The 21,518-nt window shown below is 35.6% G+C and overlaps 3 protein-coding genes across 4 annotated transcripts in view; 1 reads left to right on the top strand and 2 right to left on the bottom strand.

Annotated features, from left to right (window-relative positions):
* Positions 1–6,747, bottom strand: part of abcg1 (ATP-binding cassette, sub-family G (WHITE), member 1) — a 29,876-nt gene extending 23,129 nt beyond the window's left edge. The window contains exons 1-2 of the mRNA XM_065281848.2: positions 6,597–6,747; positions 5,347–5,590 (exon numbers count right to left, since the gene is read on the bottom strand). Coding sequence (XP_065137920.1) covers positions 5,347–5,590; positions 6,597–6,659 — 307 coding nt within the window. The 5' untranslated portion in view covers positions 6,660–6,747. The remainder of the gene's footprint in view (positions 1–5,346; positions 5,591–6,596) is intronic.
* A 3,287-nt stretch (positions 6,748–10,034) lies between these two features.
* On the top strand, positions 10,035–12,884 carry defbl3 (defensin, beta-like 3). The gene is made up of 3 exons (XM_073815631.1): positions 10,035–10,179; positions 10,293–10,404; positions 11,135–12,884. Exons 1-3 carry the CDS (start codon positions 10,065–10,067, stop codon positions 11,154–11,156), a joined length of 249 nt encoding a protein of 82 aa, XP_073671732.1. The 5' UTR covers positions 10,035–10,064; the 3' UTR covers positions 11,157–12,884.
* On the bottom strand, positions 12,572–17,630 carry spcs2 (signal peptidase complex subunit 2). Of its 2 annotated transcripts, none has more exons than XM_065242951.2 (5): positions 17,504–17,630; positions 15,821–15,904; positions 15,420–15,579; positions 14,203–14,338; positions 12,572–13,593 (listed from the first exon to the last, which is right to left on the bottom strand). In XM_065242951.2, the coding sequence occupies exons 1-5, from the start codon at positions 17,540–17,542 to the stop codon at positions 13,404–13,406; spliced, it is 609 nt and encodes a 202-aa protein (XP_065099023.1). In that variant the 5' UTR covers positions 17,543–17,630; the 3' UTR covers positions 12,572–13,403. The 2 variants fall into 2 exon arrangements, with proteins under 2 accessions (XP_065099023.1, XP_065099025.1); XM_065242953.2 differs by having other exon boundaries at positions 12,572–13,590; positions 17,504–17,625.
* Between the last annotated feature and the right edge of the window lie 3,888 nt (positions 17,631–21,518).

Here is a 21,518-nt window from a genome sequence, read left to right as displayed (position 1 = left end):
TTGAATAGTCTTTTTTTATTTTGAAATTTTAAGAGCAATAGACATACTGTATATTGCAATGTTAAGGAATTCATGTTTTTTTCCCATTCAGATATGTAAATCAAAATGTATAAATTACTATTAGTTAATTAATGTGGAAATAATCGAGAATCGAAGTCCAATCGGACCGATAAAATGAATCGTTAGATTAATCGATGCATCGAAAAAATAATCGCTAGATTAATCGTTTAAAAAAGAATAGTTTATCCCAGCCCTAGTTTTCTCTTAATTGCAAGATAACTGGTCAAAGGTGGGGAAAGAGTTAAAGAGTTAAGTTTGTGGACCGGAGTCCATTTTGCTATACAGTCTCATTGAAATTACATACATCTGTCTGCATTTCGGCGTAACCTGAAACACGTTTCTCCACTAGAGACACTGGAGGAGCTTGTTTTTTCTACATTTTGATGCAGGTTCATCAATGTTACAAAGCAGACGATGCTTAACATTATTGGCGTATATTCTTCAGTTCATGCTTGGATGACTGTGGCGGATATGTAAGGATTGATCGTTTTCGGCTGATGTATGTCAAGAACTTGTAATGTCGCAAAGTAAAGTCGGTACTTCCAAGCATTAAACGCTGCATAGTCTTGTTCTCTTCCGCGCTCCATGTTGTCTTCTCACGTTCAACAATACACTGACTGACGGCGCGGCGCTCATACGTCATTTTCACGACACGAGAGAATCTCACGAAACAAAATAAAGATTAAAAAATAACGCAGTAACGCAGCCTGCTAACGGGGAAGTAACAGTAATCTAATTACTGGTTTTGCAATTGTAATCCCTTACTTTACTCGTTACTTGAAAAAAGTAATCGGATTACAGTAACGCGTTACTTCTAACGCGTTACTGCCCATCACTGATTATCATGTCATCCAGTACAGCTATAGGATGACCGATTGTAACCTGTTATTTATTTAGTGGATGAGATGCTAATCCAGTTGATAGCAGTGGCTGCCATCTTAATTGGATTTGCATTTACAATCCCTGAGAGCAATACACAAATACCTCTGACCTTCTGTGTCCAGTTATAGTAAAGGGCTTCTCCTAAATGTGTGCACTATAGTAACCCCAGCAGCATAGGCAGGTGCATTGCACTATTTTTAAAGTCCCTAGGTGACACGTAATTGATTAGCAAATAAAGGCAATGAAGTGTCTACATAATGCGTAAAGAGAGAGAGAAAAAATAGAGAGAGAGAGAGAGAGAGAGAGAGAGAGAGAGAGAGAGAGAGAACTAAAGGTATACCATAAGTATAGGTAGACCATAGGTATCAGCATGTCTGTGGCCTAATCGCATCCGTGCTGATATAGACATATATCACATTCCCACTTGAACGATATTAGAAGGAGGGTCCAATTTGGCCTTTTCCGTGTTTCAGTAGTTCCCAAGTTGTGCTGAAACATTAGTGTCTGTAATGTTTTTACCCATGCTGGAGGTTACCTAAGGCTGTGCCAGATCTGTAAGGGCTTTTAAATGCTATTTAAAGCTAAACTCTTTGTTCTTTGAACTTTGTAAAAATTATTTTTAGACGTATGCATTAAAATGTTTTCAACAGTAAATGAAGCTTATATGATCAATACATACATATGTACAATTCAAAATATTCATCATACAGCACTAACTCAGCAGTCACAACTTTGTTTTTAGCATTGTAATAACATTGTAATTAATTTAATGTGTAATTTAATGTTGAGGGCATACATCTCGACTTAGTGTTGGGCGATATGACCCATTTTGTGATCGTCCTATCGTCAGCCTGTGAGATCGCCGATACACGATAGTATCGGGGGGCGGTGCAGTAGTTTATTCATTTATTTATTTGTTAATTTTTTACTTATTTATGACAAGTCACTTGATTGGTGGACAAAAAAGAAGCAAGGGCAACACTGTCATAACCGCAGCCTTCTTAAAACTGATGCCGTTAGTCCATCCGCGTCATTAACTCCAGGTGCTCTAAAATGTCCTGCATTACACAAACTCGCTGGTTTTAACCCTCTATGCACCTACTGTAACAACCTCTCTAGTGCAAGGAAATGTCAGAGCCACGCGTATTACAAGTTTAGGTACTAGAAGGAGTCCATGCCGTGCACATTCAGGTCCAACCAAGAGTCCAAGACGCGTGCATTGAGTCCACGTGCGTGCGAGAAGGAATTTGCATGCATTACAAGCTCTCTCACCAAATTAAAGCCCAAAACCCTTTAATGCGAGGAAAAGCATGCAATATGCATTTTAATGCAAAATTATGAAGATAATATTAATAACTATCGCCAACTATCATTCTGAAAGCCCACTATTGGCATATGTCTGACGATTTTGTTACACGATACTATCGTCTATCGGCACAACCCTATCTCGACTATAACATTAAAGTTTCTGTCATGTTAAGATTGGTCTGTTATCCAGCGTTTTTTTGTGTGCACAAGGTTAACATAAGTAGTAGAAAACAATCGTGTTTGAGGCTCACAATGTTATTACCATATACAGAGCTCTCTATGCCTGAATAAATACTGTTTTACATTCTACGGCACCTTTAAAACAGAACGTAAAGAGGTTTTCCTCGTGGAAGGTCTGCATTCGTTAAAAATGAGCAAATCGAATATTTAAAATCAATATTTAATGTTCTACATCACATTGGGTCCTGTCGGGGCTTATTTCTGCGATAACAACCAGCTGCCTTTACATTATCCCTTACTTATTGTATATTTGAATAAAACACAAAATTCCTAATACACGGTGGTTTTACCAAACTATTTTGCCTTATAAATACCTTAAAAGTTTATTGTTTTGTGTGTGTGGGTTGGTATATGTGGTTTACAGGGATGTTCAATGACATGATTATAATGCAATAAACTGAATGGCTTAAAAAACATACTATATGGTAGTTTTTAATCGGTTTAAGACTGCCAACAGGTTTTTGTGATGGTTGGTGTTATGGACTGGAGTAGGAGAATAGAATAAACAGTTTGTACAGAATAAAAAACATTGTGTCTGTGGATATGTCCTCGTAAACCACATATGCCTGACTGTGTGTGACTGCGTGTGTCTATCGCAGGGACGGAGAAGAAGAGCATTAATAAGTTGATCATCTGACTTAATATGCATCTTCCACAAGCATCCTTCTTTAGCAGCCTCATCTTCACAAGGGCACAGCTGACAGTAGCATCTTGTTCCAGCTAACCGCCCGCCTCTCTAAGCAAAGAGGTTACTGGAGTTTATTGACCGATAGTAACCGGCTGAGCTATGTGAGTGGAACTGGGCTGCTGTCTAACTCTCTTTTCTGTAAGTGTGGATTACAACCATTTTTAGGCAGCCCAAAGGCTAAATTACATTCAATAAGAGATACAGAAATCAAAATTATCCATCAATCCCTATTGTTTTTTGGTAAAACAATGCCTGTTTTCGTTTCTTTATACATCTTTTGGTCCCACTTTATATTTGGTGTCTTTAACTACTGTTAAAAAGGCTACATAAGACAAAAGCATTGCTACATCAGAATTATTGAGTGCATTCAAACCTGTTGTAGGGTTAGGGGTAAGTTCAGGGTCAAGAAAGTCTTAAGATACTTTAAATATAATGTAAACACATGTATGTACACAATCCTATATACCCTGTACCCAGTGTGACCTTGTCTCTGTTGTTAACAATTCATTATTGTATGTTTCGTCATAAAGATTAAAAAAACGCTATCCCACAGTAATGTGAGCTTGACCTGATTATTTATTTCCAAACTTTCATCATACGACATTTCAGCTGATGTCACCTAGCCTTTTCCCTTTATAACCCTTCCTTTCCAAACACCTGTTATATGGAAAGAACTATTCACAATCTAATTAATTCCCAGTGGAGAAAATCAAGTCACACCCCTATGCTTTTTCTTATTGTATAACTTGTTTTATATATAAGAAATATCATGTTACAGAATTGAAATGCACATAAAAGGTTCAAATTAAACAATGCATTATTAAAACATTACACTTCCTTTAAGCATTCTGACTAACCTGACAGGATTGGATTAACCAATGTTATATGTTTAGGGGAAAACTACCCATCTATTCTGTTTGGTGATGCTAGTAATGCATTTTACCTTTAAAGGTACAGTTCACCGAAAAGTAAAAATTCTGTCAAACCTTTCTCACTCTCATTTTGTTATAAACTTGTATAAATGTATTTGTTCTGCTGACCACAAATAAAGATATTAAGGAATATGTTAATAGCCAAACAGATGTGGGGCACCATTCACTTCTATTGTATTATTTTTCTTACTTTGTAGGCAATGGCGCCTAGATCTGCTTGGTTGCAAACATTCTTTAAAATATCTTCTTTTGTTTTCAGCAGAACAAAAAACCTTTATAAAGGTTTTGAACAAAATGAGGGTGTGTAAATGATGACAGAATTTACATTTTTCTGTGAACAATTAAAGTAGTTGCTAAAATGTTTTTTGGGAGTAGAAATACTGAGACAAACTGTCCAAATTTCCCTGGTCCCACTTTATTTTAATAGACGTTTTTGCAAATTTACTCATAGTTATTCAAATAAACGAAGACAGACATTAACAAAAAGTAAACTTAACAGGATCAGCGGCCGAGGATTTAATGACAAAGCTGCTTCTAGATGTTTGTTGTTGCCAGTAAACTAAAGGATGTTAAGATCCAGATGGTAACCCTAATATTGCTTCTCATCAGAAAAACAACTCTCTACGGTAAAAGTTAAAATAGCAAACCTACCTACAGTATGTATAGTCTACATGTCTCATAATACTTCTGTATTAAAATGAAAGTACATACAAGAAGGTATCCAATCATTTCTACAGCTTATTTACAATAGAAACAAGTAGATGTCTCTGAAGTAAGCAAAACAAAAAGTTGAATTTTTTTAAATGTTTCATGCACAAACTATTTCAAAAGAAATGGCAACAACTGTTATGGTCCAAGAAAAAAAGCATTTTAACCATACGTTTCTTTATACCTTTAAGCTAATGCATGCAATTCGTTAGGAATTCGAATTGAAATATTATTATCTTTTGGATGACCATGTGCATATAGAAGCATACAGAGGCCAAACACACAACCTCATCCGCCTTTGCAAACCTCAGGCTCCATTCAATGTTTATGTCACACCCTGAACTTCCATAGTACTTCAGAAGATTGAAAAAATATTGTTGCATGCCAAAATTATATTCAAACTGGTGTAAATACAGATAAAGCCTCCAATTTTGTGACCATGTGTCTTTATTTAATAGTTGCCTACCAATTTTATCTTGTTTACTAGTTAACTTGAAGGCCCTTTAAAGCTTAAATGTCACACATTACCTTTCTTTCTCCACCATGGTCCCTCAGGAACGGAGTATGAGAGATCTTTGAATTCAATGTTAACTGCTGGTCTGCGGGGAAGATACGAAAATCGCTGGGCTTCTGTCAGATTGTTTTCTACTTTTTTCATGTGTCCATGCAATAAAGGCATCTGCTGACTGGCACAGTGACTGGATATCACTTCATCAACAGACACACAAACACTTCTAGGGTCTAACATAAGATCAGGAGGTCCATTTGTATTCTAGAAAAAAAAACAGATGACATTTCATACATCTTCCTTTTCCTGTAGGGGTGGCTCTAAAATTAGTTTCAGTGGCTGTTGTAAGTGGCTTTGTCATTCAATTGTTATTCATATCCATGTGGTTGGTTGTATTAAAATAATATAACTACTGTATCTTCATATCAAACATCTCTCAAAATAAAATTATACAATGAACGATAACAAAAAATTGCTATGGTACATACAGTATGTTTCTGCAAGGCAATCCCATACAGTCAATAAATGCTGGTTAATTTAAATAAACACAAGATTACAATGCATGTATAGGTAACCTATAGTAAAACTTCATCATTAGAACTGCATGCTAAATTTAAAGAGCGATCTAATCCCTGTCACTGTACCCACAGAGGACTGATGGGGTTACTATCGGACAAAGCTCATTCTTAGCTCAGGGAAACACTTATGCCCAAATATCAGTTCAATGCGTTTATTGTGCTTTTCTTATTATGTTTTTAAAGGGAAATGTCTTCATCACCAGTGAACTGTTCATAATTTCAGTAAAACTTGTAGAGGCGTTACTGTAAATTTAAAAGATTTAACATTCATTCCCAGTAATACAAAAGGTAATAATCTTTATTATTACAGTAACGTCAGATGGGTGTTGACAAATATAGCTAGGCCTATTTATTAATATGTTATAAAGTCATGATGGGGTTACTCTAGTTCAGTTGGACATTGTTGCTCAGCTATTTTTACTTTTATTATTATTTAACTTAATATATATATAAATTTAGCAGCTATATTACTACACTATATTTAATATAATAATAAAATATGAAACAATCTAGATTTATTACTTTTTGTTCCTTCCTTTCCAACCACCTGTTATATGGAAAGAACTATTCACAATCTAATTAATTCCCAGTGGAGAAAATCAAGTCAAAAAACATAAAACCAACATTTATTTCTTTATATTTATTATATACTTATTTCAAAGAAATGTCAAAGAAATAAAGCGTAATCTTACCATTATGATGGAGTTGGTCACTGCAGTATTGTTGACTGAAAAGGCTGCCATAAGACATGCCATTCCTTTAAAATGCGCTGCGACTAAATCCAAATTTTGGCCAATGCAGTGGGGTCTTGTGCATCTGTTCGTCCTCCGATTCGCACGCACTCTTCTCGGCTGTATTATTGTTTACAAACGAGGCGCGAGCTACCTGCGCACGGTGTTTAGAGGGTGACGTCACTGACTGTTCAGCGCGCTGCGCAGGCGGATCGGCATATGACATCAAACCGTAATTTGTTAGGTTAATTATTCCCCTTACGATAAACAATCCCCCAACTAACCACGGTAACCCATACATTTACTATAAAAAGCCAGCCTTCACAATGGACAATATAAAACAATAGACAAAATACAGTAAAATGAGTGATGAACTAACTGTCAAACATATCCAGCTGTTGTGATAAACTACACCAGTAGAAATCACCTGTGTGATCTTGAGGTGACTTTATTCATCTACTAACTAATGTGTTCACTGTACAGCTGGGCATGAGTCAAACACAATACACTGAATTGACTGAAATATAGGCTACTGATTTCAACTCAGATTTACAGTTTTTCTCGTTTGCTTTTTAGCATTTCTCGAATCATCTTTAAATTTGCACAAAAAAAACCTCAACTCAAACTTTTTTATAGTTAATCCCCCTTCAACAGAGAAAAACAAAAGTCGCGTGAGAACAATTTATCAATTCCCTTTACATTCACAAAGTCTATAGAAAATGTTTTGAAAAGTTAACTGAGAAAAACGCGGACCGCACCCCCTCTAGTGGTTGCTCGTTGAAACTAACATTTTAAATGGATAGTTTACCCGCATTTTTCTCCATGGATTTCAATGGTTACAATCAGCTGTGTGTTTACTATCATTCATCAAAATATTCATACAAGTTTAAAACAACATAAGGATGAGACAATTATGACAACATCAAATTATACAGAACCCTTGTTTATTCATATTTATTACTATTTTGTGTAACATGGTTTTGGCTACGGCCAAATCTTGTGAGATGTTGGGTTTAGGGTTAGGTTTGAGGCTACGATTAGGATAAAAACAGCGCTCATCCAGCAAGATTTCACACGATTTTGGCCGTGCTGTATCTCTTCTAGCCACAACCATGTAACAAGTTGATGTTACCTATTTTATTACCATTATTATTTTTTATAAGAAAAGACATCAAATGTGCAATGACAATGACCAATTGTCCCCACAAAGATAGGAATACCAGTATTTTTGTGACCTTGTGGGGACATTTTGAGGTCCCCATGAGGAAACATGCTTAAAAATCAAACAGAATGATGTTTCTTGAGGATGTGAAGTAACATAAAGTTTTGTGATGGTTGGGGTTAGGGTTTGGGTTAGGGGAAGGGAATAGAATATACAGTTTGTACAGTATAAAATGCATTACGTCTATGGAATGGCCCCACAAAACAATACAGCAGACCCCATGTGAAATGAAATGGCGTTTTCAAATGCACATGAAAATGGCATTTTGTGAATATGAATGAATTATTCTTTGTTTTTATTTCTTTATGCCTTTTAAAAGGAATCACTATTCTGATATATTCTCATATTTCCACCCCACCAGTGCGATATGATTATTGTTGTAGTGTGAACATCCTAAAAAGCTTCATTTTATTTTTGTTTTGTTCCACTATTATGTTCAGAATGACCTGAATTAACACTCATTGACGTGTTTCTGCAGTTTAAACTCACTATAAACATGTAATTGTGCAACCTTCATGCCAGGTACTTTGTCAGCAAAAACTTACAATCATGACCCACACCACTGGCAATGCAGCTCACATGCAAAACCTTGTGACCAGGATTCTGCACCCACCCATCCAACTGCACACACACACACACACACACACACACACACACACACACACACACACACACACACACACACACACACACACACACACACACACACACATTCCGTTTTCCATGTTTTGTGGGGACATTTCATAGACGTAATGCATTTTATACCATACAAACTGTATATTCTATTCCCCTTACCTGCCCCATTCCCTAACCCCAACCCTCACAAAAACCTTTCTTGTACCTTAGATTTTCAATAAACATCATCTTGTTTGATTTATAAGTGTCTTTCCTCATGGGGACATCAAAATGTCCCCACAAGGTCACAAAAACACTGGTATTCCTATCTTTGTGGGGACAATTGGTCCCCACAACGTGATAATTACCAGGTACACACACACACACACACACACACACACACACACACACACACACACACACACACACACACACACACACACACACACACACACACACACACACACACACACACATTCCGGTTTCCATGTTTTGTGGGGACATTTCATAGACGTAATGCATTTTATACCATACAAACTGTATATTCTATTCCCCTTACCTGCCCCATTCCCTAACCCCAACCCTCACAAAAACCTTTCTTGTACCTTAGATTTTCAATAAACATCATCTTGTTTGATTTATAAGTGTCTTTCCTCATGGGGACATCAAAATGTCCCCACAAGGTCACAAAAACACTGGTATTCCTATCTTTGTGGGGACAATTGGTCCCCACAACGTGATAATTACCAGGCACACACACACACACACACACACACACACCAGTATACATTAATTACATTCACACAATACATATGAGCAATAAGCAAGTTTTTAGCAAATGTTTAAACCATACTGAAATCTGATACCAATGCAAAGTCTCTCTTTATGTTTAAAAAATATATATTTTAATATAGTAAGTACTAAGTTCAGCTTTCAGAGTTGTCCCATCTATAATATTATTTCCTTCTCATAAATAGACGCACACGAAAATAAAATAAATATTATTTGTTCTTCACTCTCAGAAAAAGGTACTAATACCATTATTTACCCCTAATGTAGCAATGTGTGCCTTTGAGGTACCAATATGCACTTTTTAGGTACAAAAGTGTACTTTTCGAAAAGGTACAACCAAAGGGACAACTTTTTTCTGAGAAGCTGTCCCTTGTTTGTTGGGTATTATGCCTTCTGGTTTGTGCATTTAAAATAAAATATGTTGTCTCCCAAAAACTGGCCTATTTAGTCACATCCGTAACACGTGTGTATTTCCCTTATCAAAAATAGAAAACATGAGTATAGACTGTCTATCATATGCGCTGCACGTTATGTCTGTCTCTCTTATTTAACACTCCTAACTTAAATCATCGGCTCATTGTTATAGATCTCATTGAACAGAACCGTGTCAGATTGAAGAAACACACAAAATGTGCAGGCCAGTGCCACTCCAGGACTGGATTTCAATACCACAGCACTAGAGTAAACATTATATAACATTATGGATAGCTAATGGTATGACAGCAATGTTATTTACAGTAGCATTGACTAAGCCCACATCCACCCACCCCTCCTCTCTGGCGGGCTGTAGTACAATATAAATGTGTGGACGGGTCAGCCGCAAAGCCACAGATACATTGAAGTACAATATAAAAACAAACATGAGAGCCCTGAGACTGCTTGTTATCACTCTACTGCTGCTGACAGCTGGAAAAGGTACAAGATACACGGTCATTTGAATGCCTTCAGATTATAGCTATAGTTTACTATGTGTGCTACCACACCAGATAAGGTTATGTTTTAATATAGTTGTGATCTATTCCTTACAGCTTATGACACAGAAATACAGGGATGGACTTGTGGATCTCGAGGTCTGTGCAGGAAGCACTGCTATGCACAAGAGCATACGGTCGGTTATCATGGATGCCCTCGAAGATACAGGTGCTCTTCAGATCTTATGAATTACATTTATGTTTTTGAATTATTGTGTTGTTGAATTATCTTGTAAATAATATGAACACATATAGATTGGAAGATATATATAACAATGAGCTATAAAAGAGCTGTTACTGGGGTGGTACCCTTACAAAAAGTACCTAGTACCACAAAGGTACATATTGGTATTTCAAGGTACATCTGTATCTATGGTTTAAATATATTAGGACTTTTTGAAAGGGTATCATCACAGTGACATTTATTGCCCCAAAGGATCACTGTAAAAAAATTAGCTGTAGTTCTGCAGTTTACTGTAGATTTAAATGTATGTTATTTACTGTTAAATGAACATTAAACATTAACAAGTCTTTATCTTTACAAAATAAAACTATGAAATAACAGCCTTATGCAAAGCATTCTGGGAACCAAAAATCCTCATCAACCTTTTTCTGTTATTTCCTTCAGATTTTGTTTCAATGCTTTGCATGAGGCTGTTATTTAAAAAAAATTCTGTAAAGATAAAGACTTATTCATGTTTAATGTTCATGTTAACTTTGATCAAACATCTGTAATATTGTTATTTCTACAGTGATGTTGACAGAGCTTAATTTTAACTCAAAATATTCCCGTAAAGCGATTTTTATAAATGTTAAAGTAAGTTTGTGAATCATTGAGTGAGGTTATATAGCAATGAATTCAGCAAAACTTAACCAATTGTTTCTTTTTTTTATTGTAGGTGCTGTGCTTTGCGATTTTAACCATTATGGAGAAACGCTTGCTTATGAAGACCATTTGACTGATAACCTCCTATATAACGCTGTGATGATTTACAAACATTAGCATAGGAATTACTTATGCTGGTGAATGTTACCAACAGTTTGCATAGCTACTGGAAACCTTCTCAGTTAAACCTTCACCTATAATTAGAAATCAGACACAAAAACATTCAGTGGGATATCATTATGTGGAATGGCTGGCTAATATGTAGTTGGACTGTGCCTTTATTTCTACGATTGGTACATTTTTTATCAGGTCTCTGTATAGCTGTATTATATGAATGTTGGTTATTGGCTCTAATTGGATCGTTGGTGTCAATAAAGCTCAGTTTCGGCAGCCGTGGTACGACCTGCACAGAATAACTACAGTTGTCTGACCCACACAGTAGATCTCATAACAGAGCAATCATAAGCTTGATATTCTTCAAATGTTTGGTCATTGTTTTGTGTTTTATGGTTTATTTAATTAAATACAAAAATACACATTTAAAGACATACACAGAGAGTTCCTCTTATGAATGTTATTGCTGTGTCAGATTAAATGAAAATAATTCATTGGGTAAAAATTTACATTTCATTATAAAGTATAAGACCACTGTCATATGTTGGTCTATGAAATATAAAGAAATCACACATCAACATTTTAATGGCCAATTTGTTAGGCCTGTTCAAATCAAACGAAAAATGATAGCGCAAACCTCCACAGATCTGTATACACAAGTCTTCAACTTCTGGCATATGAATGACTAAAAGTTTAACTAATGTCACAAAGCCTATGGCAATTGATCACTGAAAGATTACCAATGTTTTTAATTTCAGGTGTGCCACTTAGAGAAGTGAATCAAACTAAATATTTTGTTATATTACTGTTTGTAAATGTCACTTTTTGTTTCATTTGATTTTTTTTGCAATGACCTAACATGTCAGTATTTTAATAAGAGAACCCATTAAAACAATCAATTTAATGATCATAGAAGTTATATTACAATATATCCATATGAAGGTGTCATGTAAACATCTGATGACATAACACAAATCAAACAATACTTTTGTTTTCAGTAAACCAAACAGGATAACAGGCATACGCATGAAAGTTTTTTTTAGTGGGACAACCGCAGGCAATGTATGAAACAACTATTTTAAAAAAAGTTTTATCTGCAAAGTCTACCTAAAATAACTATCCACTAAATACCTGTCTCACAATATATGTTAAGAGGAATGCTATACACGATACAAAATTACATTTTGCTTAATCAGTTTGTCATTAAGTTCACATAAACATAAATATTTTAGGCATTTTCAGAAAATAGATCTTAGTCTCAAAATAATGTAGGCTAGCACTGCAAGGAAGTATTAAACACATCTATTAAAACATACTGAAATAAAGGCAGACAACGTTTAAAAATGCCTTGTCACTTTATTTGTAAATTTTATGTTTGAGAAAAACAGGCACAAGAATACAGATAGCAGAAGCTGAAAATTATTACACAAAAACCGTCTCTTCTCCATGGAGCGGCGCATTAGGCCTATTTTTCACAATATGGAGAATAAAACTGTATCCACATGGGCAGTTATAACCTTACCGAAATAATTAAGTCTACTTGAAAATTATTTGTTGACTAAGATAAACACGTGGAATCCAGAACTATTCTCTGCTAAATGTAAAAACAGGTCAAGACTTTATCCATTTTCAACCTTCTAACAAAGAAACATCAAACAATTATCCTTGGTTCAAGCTTGAACATCAGTATCAAAGCAGCGAAGGGGCAGCACGACAGATGGATTCAGTCCCTTTAAAGCTATAACAACACAAATTCAAAGGAATACAAAAGCGCAAAATGGTTGGACTGAAAAGATGTTTAAATAAGGCTTTTGGGCAAAAATGCGTGAAAAGTTAGTTGGGGTGAACATGTAGATTGATGATAACTATTGTCTGAATATCTAAAAGCAAGTGGTACCTGCTCTAAAATATACTGATGAACACTGTTTCAATACATATATATAGTCTACTTATCCTTAAGAGCATCAAACTGTATAAATTGATAAAGTAAAAAAAGGACCAGTTCACAAACATAAGCAATAAAAAACACGCTGTGCTGACCGTTTGCAATGTTACAGCAATGTTACGACACAAAAGCCTGAATAACATCTGAGTTTTGTCCCACTACAGCCACGGATACTCTGTGCGCTGAATCGGTGCAGGCAGCCGTCGCCAGTTTCCACCAAACGCTACTTTGTTTTCTTCTCTGTGGCCAACGTGTCATGAAGCCTTGAGACGCATTTTTCATATAGGTCCATCACCAGCGTTCCATTGTCATCGAAGAACGCCGCGACTGACTTCGTTATCTCCATCTCCCTCGTCTTCTTAGTTTTCCCGTCTGTAAAGGACACTCTTAACGTGTACTGGTCATCGAATCTACTGGACAAAAATCATATTATTAGTACACACTCATCAAATTAATAATATTAGTTAGTCCATCACGCAAGCACACATACACACGCACATTACATTTGCTTTTATTTGGATCTGAAACACATATGCGCACACACACACACACACACACACACACACACACACACGCGCGCACACACGCACGCACGCACGCACGCACACACTTTCTATCCCTAGCAAAAATATTTTAAAAGTCACTTTTACAAAGATTTACTAAAATTAGAAAATTTTAGTAAATCTTTGTAAAAGTGACTTTTAAAATATGTATTCAAATAAATACTTTACAATAATTTGAGGTTTACTGTAATAGCATTTATGTTAATTTCTTTGGTCAAATTAAGGTGTAAAATAGTTTATCCCTTTAAAAATCCAATGGATTACAAAAAACTACAAAAAAAGGGAAAAAGAGGGCAGAAAACCTTACTATAAATGTCCATTCAAGGTATGTCTTTGACTAGGATAACATTTGAAAGCTTATCTCCTCTTTGCAGTGATACCAAAATCTCTATTTTGAAATTTGGGTCACTGCGATTCATTTTGCTGGATCAGGTCACATATATAACCTATAATAATCACCTTTTAAGACTAGAGGAGAGCCGCCACAGGTGATCTGGGTCCATGCCCGCTGGGTCCTTCTGCATGGCTACCAGGAAGATGTTCTTCTCTTGGTAAGAGGTGTACAAGGTCAGAATGCCCATCATTATGAAATATGTGTTACACTGTTAAGAACTATGAACTTACTAAGTAAGTGAAATTTACTTTATGAATCTATCCCCTGGTTTCACAGACAAGGCTTAAAGGAATATTCCACTTCCATAAACAAATCTGATAATTTACTTACCCTCATGTTATCCAAGATGTTTATGTCTTTCTTTGTTCAGTTGAGAAGAAATTAAGTTTTTTGAGCAAAACACTGCAGCATTTTTCTCCATATAGTGGACTTCAACAGTTTACAGTTTCAATGGTCTCTAAACAATCCCATCCGAGGCATAAAAGGTCTTATCTAGGCAAACAAACAGCATTTTCGCAAAATGACCTGTACCTTTAAACCACAACTTCTCGCCTCGCACTAGCAGTGTGATGCGCCAGTGCGTATTATGTAATCACATTGAAAGGTCACATATGTGAAACGCACACTACCAGACCATTTTAAACAACAAACTGACACAAAGAAATGAATTAGTATCATTCCACATACAACAATGTCTGAACGCTCCTCTTTCTCCACACTTGTAAACACTGGCGGCGGTAGTTTCACATACCTCATGCGTGACCTTTCCACATGATTGCATAATAGGTAAGGTTACGCCGGTTAATGCAAGAAGAGATGTTGTGGTTTAAAAGTAATTATTTGGTGAAAATGATGGTCGTTTTGCTAGATAAGACCCTTATGCCTCAGTTAGGATCGTGTAGAGTCCTTTTAAGCTGCATTGAAACTGTAAACTGTTGAGGTCCACTAAAGTCCACTATATGGAGAAAAATCCTGAAAAGTTTTCCCTCAAAAAACTCTCGACTGAACAAAGAATGACATTAACATTCTGGATGACATGGAGGTGAATAAATTATCAGGATTTTATTTTTATGAAAGTGGAGTCCTAGACTAAAACATGTTGAGCTGTCTCAACTAAAAAATAACTTGCACTGACAGATCTTAAAATATGCCAGTGCCTTTGATTTGACTTAAGATACACATCAGTAAGGCATGTTTAGCGAAGCCTTTTTTGTGAAACCAGGCCACGGAGTATGGACTTAAATCAGGCATTTTAAAGTCAGTTTGCTAAACAAAGGATATGAAATGACACAGCACGCCAGCACTGGTTTGGACTCAGGGAATGGGTGAAGGTAATCCCAAATTAAAGCTACAATGGCGAAAAGGCAGGAGATTGTGCAAATGAACAGACGTCCATCAACTAAGTTGAAGTTTTCAGCATAGCCGTATTTTTCAATCAGAACCTAGGATAGAAAAAGAGAGATGATCAATAATAGATAATAAAAACAGTCCAAAACTACCGATTAATACATGCAAAACAATCAGATGTATGTGGTTTTTTATCACATTTTGTGACAACAAGAACCAAAAGCAGATGGGCAAAGATGCCAAATAATCCCAGAGAGCGGGGTCAAGTGCAACCTTTTATAGCACTCGGCTCGCTTTGCTTTTCAACCACAGTTTAGTAGCGCTTTAAAAATATACCTTCTTGGCTGCATCATCTAAAGAGTTCTTCACAGCGGCACCATCCCATTTGTCAATCTTCACAGGCTTTTCATCAATCCTCCACTGAAATCATAGACGAAAACATGACATGCAGATCTCTTGACAAATATAATAATCTAACAAAAAAATTAGAATGACATAGCCTACAGACAACAGAAATACAGTTGTACAAAAAAAAGAGGAATAACAAGAACATTATACTCTGTTCCAGTGGCGGCCGATGACTTCTTTTTCAAGGGGGCACGGTGCAAACATACATTTAACCCTTCATGTGTGTGGCTCGTCATGTCAAAATATGTGTTTGGCGCATCATGTGAACCTATGTGCACCAAGCATCACGTCAAAAAACATGCCTGCTGCAGACACTTTGAAAGGGTTTACGATAAAAGTGACGCTAACTTGTGCACAAATACTCACTTAATCAGAGTTTAGTGTGAAATTAATGTCTTGCGAGTATGTTGTGAACATGAGCGTATCTTTTTTCATAAACCCTTTTGAATTCGCACACCCCTCGGAAGAGAAGTCAGTCACCGGCCGCCACTGCTCTGTTCTGTCCACATAGTTTTTCGTGAGAGTCAACTGTATTTGTTATAGCCAGCCATATGGCAAAAAATAAATTTCACTGGCGAAAAATTTGTATTTAATATATGCTAAATACATTTCGTAGAAAGGGAAGCTTAGTTAAAATTATTTTTCAATTTGAAAATATATTTAGTTTTAACCTTCATATATTAACATATATTTCAAAATTTATTTTAGGGGCAATAAATACATTTCTAATTTTAAAACCGATACAGAAAAAATATATTTTTCCTGGACAAAATATAAGAGATTATTATATATGTATGTATAAAATATAATATTTATGCAGTTAAAAATATATTTCATTTGAACCTTCTCAGACCTGTTATGTTTACAGGTTTGTAAAAAAAACCGAAGTGTTTCTTCTAGTTCGATGTGAATATTTTTTTTTTAAATATATTCAAACATATTTAAAAATATACAAAAAAATGGCCACAAAATATATTGGTGTAAAGTAAGTTACATTTTTCAAACTTTTTTCTAAATAAATTTCAGCTAATATATTTTTGCGATATTTGGAAATAAATTCCAATTATATTTAAAAATATATTTTGCCGTATGGACAGTTATTGATGCAAGTCTTGAATTAGTAAAGATTTCGTTTATAAACATTTGCATACCGAGGCTAGATGCATTGTGCTGCCATAAAATACACAAAAAAATTAATTAACGTTACATTTAAAAAAAATGCTATGCCGCGTTGACATTAGGGGACTATGAATGTACACGTTCACTTCTTATGCACCATATGCCTACGTTTCAGCATCAGGTCGAAGATGACGATCATAACGATGTGCGCAATATTGTACAATTATTTACACTTATTTTAGAGTGTTTAGTGCTTTTTCAATGTAGTTTAAAATGATTTCACACGAGAGCTGCAAAAATAACTAACGTTATATGAATGCATTTATTCAAGTTTCCGTTTTGGCTCCTAACACGCCAGCGCACATCAAAGTCATTCACATCTGGGTAAATACAAGAGGAAACCTTAAAATAATCACCAGTGTTGTGCGCTAAAGACCGCTGCACATTACCAATAGACGCTCAAAAAAATCCGACACAATAAAGATTTCTTACTTTTTCCAACAGACCGCTCTTTCCGTTTCTCGCCGCCATCTTTTCTTCCTGTTCATTTGCTGTGACCTGGGTACCTATGATTGGCCAGAATCACATAAAAGACGCCCAATCGCAATGGCTTTGAAACGGAATACGTCAGAGAGGGGGGCCTAGATGGTGTCTCTAATTGGTCAAAAGCGTTACTGAATAAACTGACAGTTACAAGAGGCGTGTTCGACTACATGAACGCGCTGCGCAGTCCGATCGGAATATGACATCAAAGTACCGCGAGAACGTAACTCTGTGTTCAGTACAGCATAGCTCTAGAATCACTCTCGCGGTACTACACGATATTTGGTCTGGGAAGCGCAAAAAGTCGAACACAAAAAATTGAATTGCAACATTTATTTACACATTTGAGTTAGCAACCAGCTAACATAGACTTTGAGTGACTAACAGACAATTTTCCAGACTTGGTGGCCTCTTAAAGGGATATAGTTTACCCAAAAATTCTGTCACCATTTACTCACCCTATTGTTGTTTTAAACCTTAAAATTTCTTTTTTTCCTGATGAACACAAAATAAGATATTTAGATAAATAATGGTAAGCACACATCTGATTATAATTATTGACTTCCATTGTAGGAAAACAAACTCAATAGAATTTATCAAAATACTTCCATAATATATATTTTTTTACCTTTGTTTCACTTTCATGTGTAATTTTTTCCTAAATCAGTACACTATTAAGAAAGGATGTGTTAATTTTTAACACTTATTTTGTGTTATCCTATTTAACATTATGTGTCATATTCGTGTTAATTTTTTGTTCAAATAAATAAAAGGGACGACACAACAAGATGTGTTAAAACAACACAAAATGTGTTGTTCCAAAAATAACAGAGATATGGACCAAGTTAAGGACAACACATTAGATAAACTAGACACAAAATTGTCATAATATTATGGGAAGTTATTTTAACACATTAGTTTTAAGGGTAGTAAAGAGTCAGTGAATAAAATTACTTCTAATTGATATTTAACTCTTTTATTAATTGGATAAAGTCCTATCTTTATTGTATTCAACGTATTCCTTCAATTTACATGACAAAATACGCAAAGTATTGGCAAATGTATTGATTGTTAAAGTTTTACAGTAATATGAGTTGATCATGACAATTCTAAGAATGACAAAAGAAAGCAAAACAATCTTTATTCGAAAAGGACAAAGATTGTAGCTAACTTTGATAACACAAGGTGAAATGAAATGTTTTGAGTCAAGGTCGCCCTCTGTCTGTTGGGCATACCAAACACTTAGCACAAGGGTATTTGGCAGTCTAATTTTATTAGACTCTTGTTTTTAGTTATTTCAAAGATATTTTAATGTACTGGCAATGAAACGGTTACTAGTGTAGTCATTAACTGAAATGCCTTATTTTAGTATTTAACAAATGTGACTGTCTTTTGACTGCAAAACACTCTAAGTGCATGCAAGCTCTTTTGGCAAAATCATACACTTAAACACACACACACACGCGCACGCACGCACGCACACACGCACGCACGCACACACACTTCTTTGGACACAGTAAACCATTACAAAATCACTAAAGATGCAACTAGAAAAATTGCTGTGACTTTCACATACAATACAGTAGGGGTTGGTTGTTTTCATCTGTAGGCCTAAGTCTAAAAGCCATTAAGTCTAATGCCACAAAAATAAATAAATATGCCAGTTGGCATATAAAAATATATAAGTTGAGACCAACATGGTTAAATAGCAGACTGAGGTCACTAAACCATTCCCGTCAGAACTATCAAGCCTTGGTTATTGTTCTTGTGCCTCTTTATGTTGCCTTTTTATTTCATTTAATTGATTATGTAAAATATAATGCTTAAATGTAATAAATGTTTGTTAAAAATACATCTTTAAATATATGGGTAATATGTGTGTTAGACCCTTGTTTATTGTATTTGTACTCAAATAAACAAAACAGTTTTTGAAAAAGTATTTGATTTATTAAAATAATGACATTTAAGAAAATACATTTAATTAAATCAGAAAAGTTACATTATTTCAGGAAAAGTCTTTGTAAAGACGACATCTAAAATGCAAACAATTCATGTAAAAGTATTACAATAATAACTAAATAAATATAAAAAAATAAATAAATAAATAAATAAGAGTAATAACTAATAAAATATTAAAAAACAAACAAATAAGAGTAGATTAATGAGGTCTGGTCTGGTCAACTCAGTCCTGTGTAATGTCCAGCAGATTTATATTTAGCCCTGAGGAAGAAAAAACAAGAGAATTGTTCATTCAGTCTTCTATTTATCTATTCATTATACGTATAATATGATCAGGCTCTCAAACAGAAACTGAACAATGATCTCCGATCCTTTCAACACCTGTGACTACTCTGTCTGTAATGCTACCTCATGTCTGACAGCAGTGATGAACTGAAGACCCTGCCTGCCTTCATTCTGGATTAAACCAGCTGTGTTTCAAGATCTGCTGTAATGTGGGCCGTTTAGCTGGTTTACGAGCAAAACACTCACAAATAATGCTACGACATTCTGTAGAATTTTAAAGATGAGAGCTGGTTAGTCATGACCACGTGACACAATACTCATACATGACAAATAATATAGCTTCTATAAGATTAATACCCTTCATGCATTCATCACGTGATTATAAGAAACCTCCGATGACAATTACAACCTCTCACTGTATGTGTTAGATGTGACTCTTAATAATATTCAGCTGTTTCTTTTTGTTACTCCATGTGACACTTTCAGAGATTTATGTGTGCATTTATAAACGTTTCTGTCACTAATTCCTCACTCACCTTCTGATAAGTCGGGATTCACAAACTGGACTTTCTTTGAGTTTTCAAACGGCTTATACGCCCGTTGACCATTTTATACAGAACCAAACCTAGACTCCAGACGTTTACAGGGATGGCCTGATACCTGCGCTTGTTAAAGACCGCAGTAGTCTGGTACTCCTGTAAGCAAGACATTTTCAGAGATGAACGAACCTTGATAGGTTTCAACAATGTGCTACAGGAACACAAAAAGTCAGCTCACCTCTATACTGACTTATATCGTAGCCAGCAGTAGTCAACAGCTGACCACAACCGAAGTCAATAAACTTGAGCTCCAGTGTGATCGTGTTGACCAGAATGTTGCCCGGATGGATGTCGGTGTGAAACACGCCGTGGTCAATGCAGTCCATCACTCCCTGTACTGCTTGACGCATTAAAACGCGTGCTGTGTTTTCACTCAGTGGTTCTGAGAGATATCTCCATAAGCTTAGGCAGGGCTTAGGGTACTCCATAATCACGGTTACATCCTTGGGGTCTTCAAACCATTCAAACATTCTGATCACATTTGGGCTTAAGAGAGCTTCGCTCATCTTAAGCATCAGAGCCACTTCGGTAATCAGAGGTTTGGGATGGCCAGGCTAGAGAAAACAGAGAAAAACAGAGAAAATATTGAAAGGCCTTGAATATCTAAAAACTCCTAACTCAAAATTCTCTAGTATATTAAGGCTTTACTGTTTATTTAAGTCAAGTGGTATATTAGTTATAATTTAGTTATAACGAAATATATATATATATATATATATATATATATATTGGCCATCAGAAATCCGTGTTCCCTGACAAACCATTCCAAATCCTCCTTTTCCCAGGATATTATTCAATGTATAGTAGGACAGAACATCTCCTGAAAAACACAAACACCAAGTACATGACCATATTGTATATGAGTTTGCAAGTTCCAGTAATTGTCAGGCATGAAGCATAATTTCAATGCTGGTTGAGACAAAGAGTTTAAAAAACTCTTTTAGGCTTGGTTTCACAGACAAGGCTTAGCTAAAGCCAAGACTAGGCCTTCTTTAATAAACATGCCTTAGTTACTGGTGTTTATCCTGAGAACAAATCAAAGGCACTAGCATATTTTAAGATCAAACATGTGTCTTAGTCCAGGACTAGCTTTGTCTTTAAAACCAGGCGTTAATGTTTAA

Source organism: Paramisgurnus dabryanus, chromosome 8, assembly GCF_030506205.2.
Source record: "Paramisgurnus dabryanus chromosome 8, PD_genome_1.1, whole genome shotgun sequence".
Classification (NCBI taxonomy): domain Eukaryota; kingdom Metazoa; phylum Chordata; class Actinopteri; order Cypriniformes; family Cobitidae; genus Paramisgurnus; species Paramisgurnus dabryanus.
The sequence above is the reverse complement of the archived record's forward strand: the minus strand, read 5'-3'. Positions and strand labels throughout refer to the sequence as shown.

What these genes read in the sequence shown, in the direction of transcription:
- defbl3 (XM_073815631.1), top strand. Translation starts at nt 10,065, where the DNA reads ATGTGTGGACGGGTCAGCCGCAAAGCCACAGATACATTGAAGTACAAT. An exon ending in GCTGCTGACAGCTGGAAAAG is followed by an intron (nt 10,180 to 10,292) that starts GTACAAGATACA and finishes TATTCCTTACAG; the next exon opens with CTTATGACACAGAAATACAG. An exon ending in GGATGCCCTCGAAGATACAG is followed by an intron (nt 10,405 to 11,134) that starts GTGCTCTTCAGA and finishes TTTTTATTGTAG; the next exon opens with GTGCTGTGCTTTGCGATTTT.
- spcs2 (XM_065242951.2), bottom strand. Translation starts at nt 17,542, where the DNA reads ATGGCGGCGAGAAACGGAAAGAGCGGTCTGTTGGAAAAA. An exon ending in AGAGCGGTCTGTTGGAAAAA is followed by an intron (nt 15,905 to 17,503) that starts GTAAGAAATCTT and finishes CTATGATTTCAG; the next exon opens with TGGAGGATTGATGAAAAGCC. An exon ending in TAGATGATGCAGCCAAGAAG is followed by an intron (nt 15,580 to 15,820) that starts GTATATTTTTAA and finishes TTTCTATCCTAG; the next exon opens with GTTCTGATTGAAAAATACGG.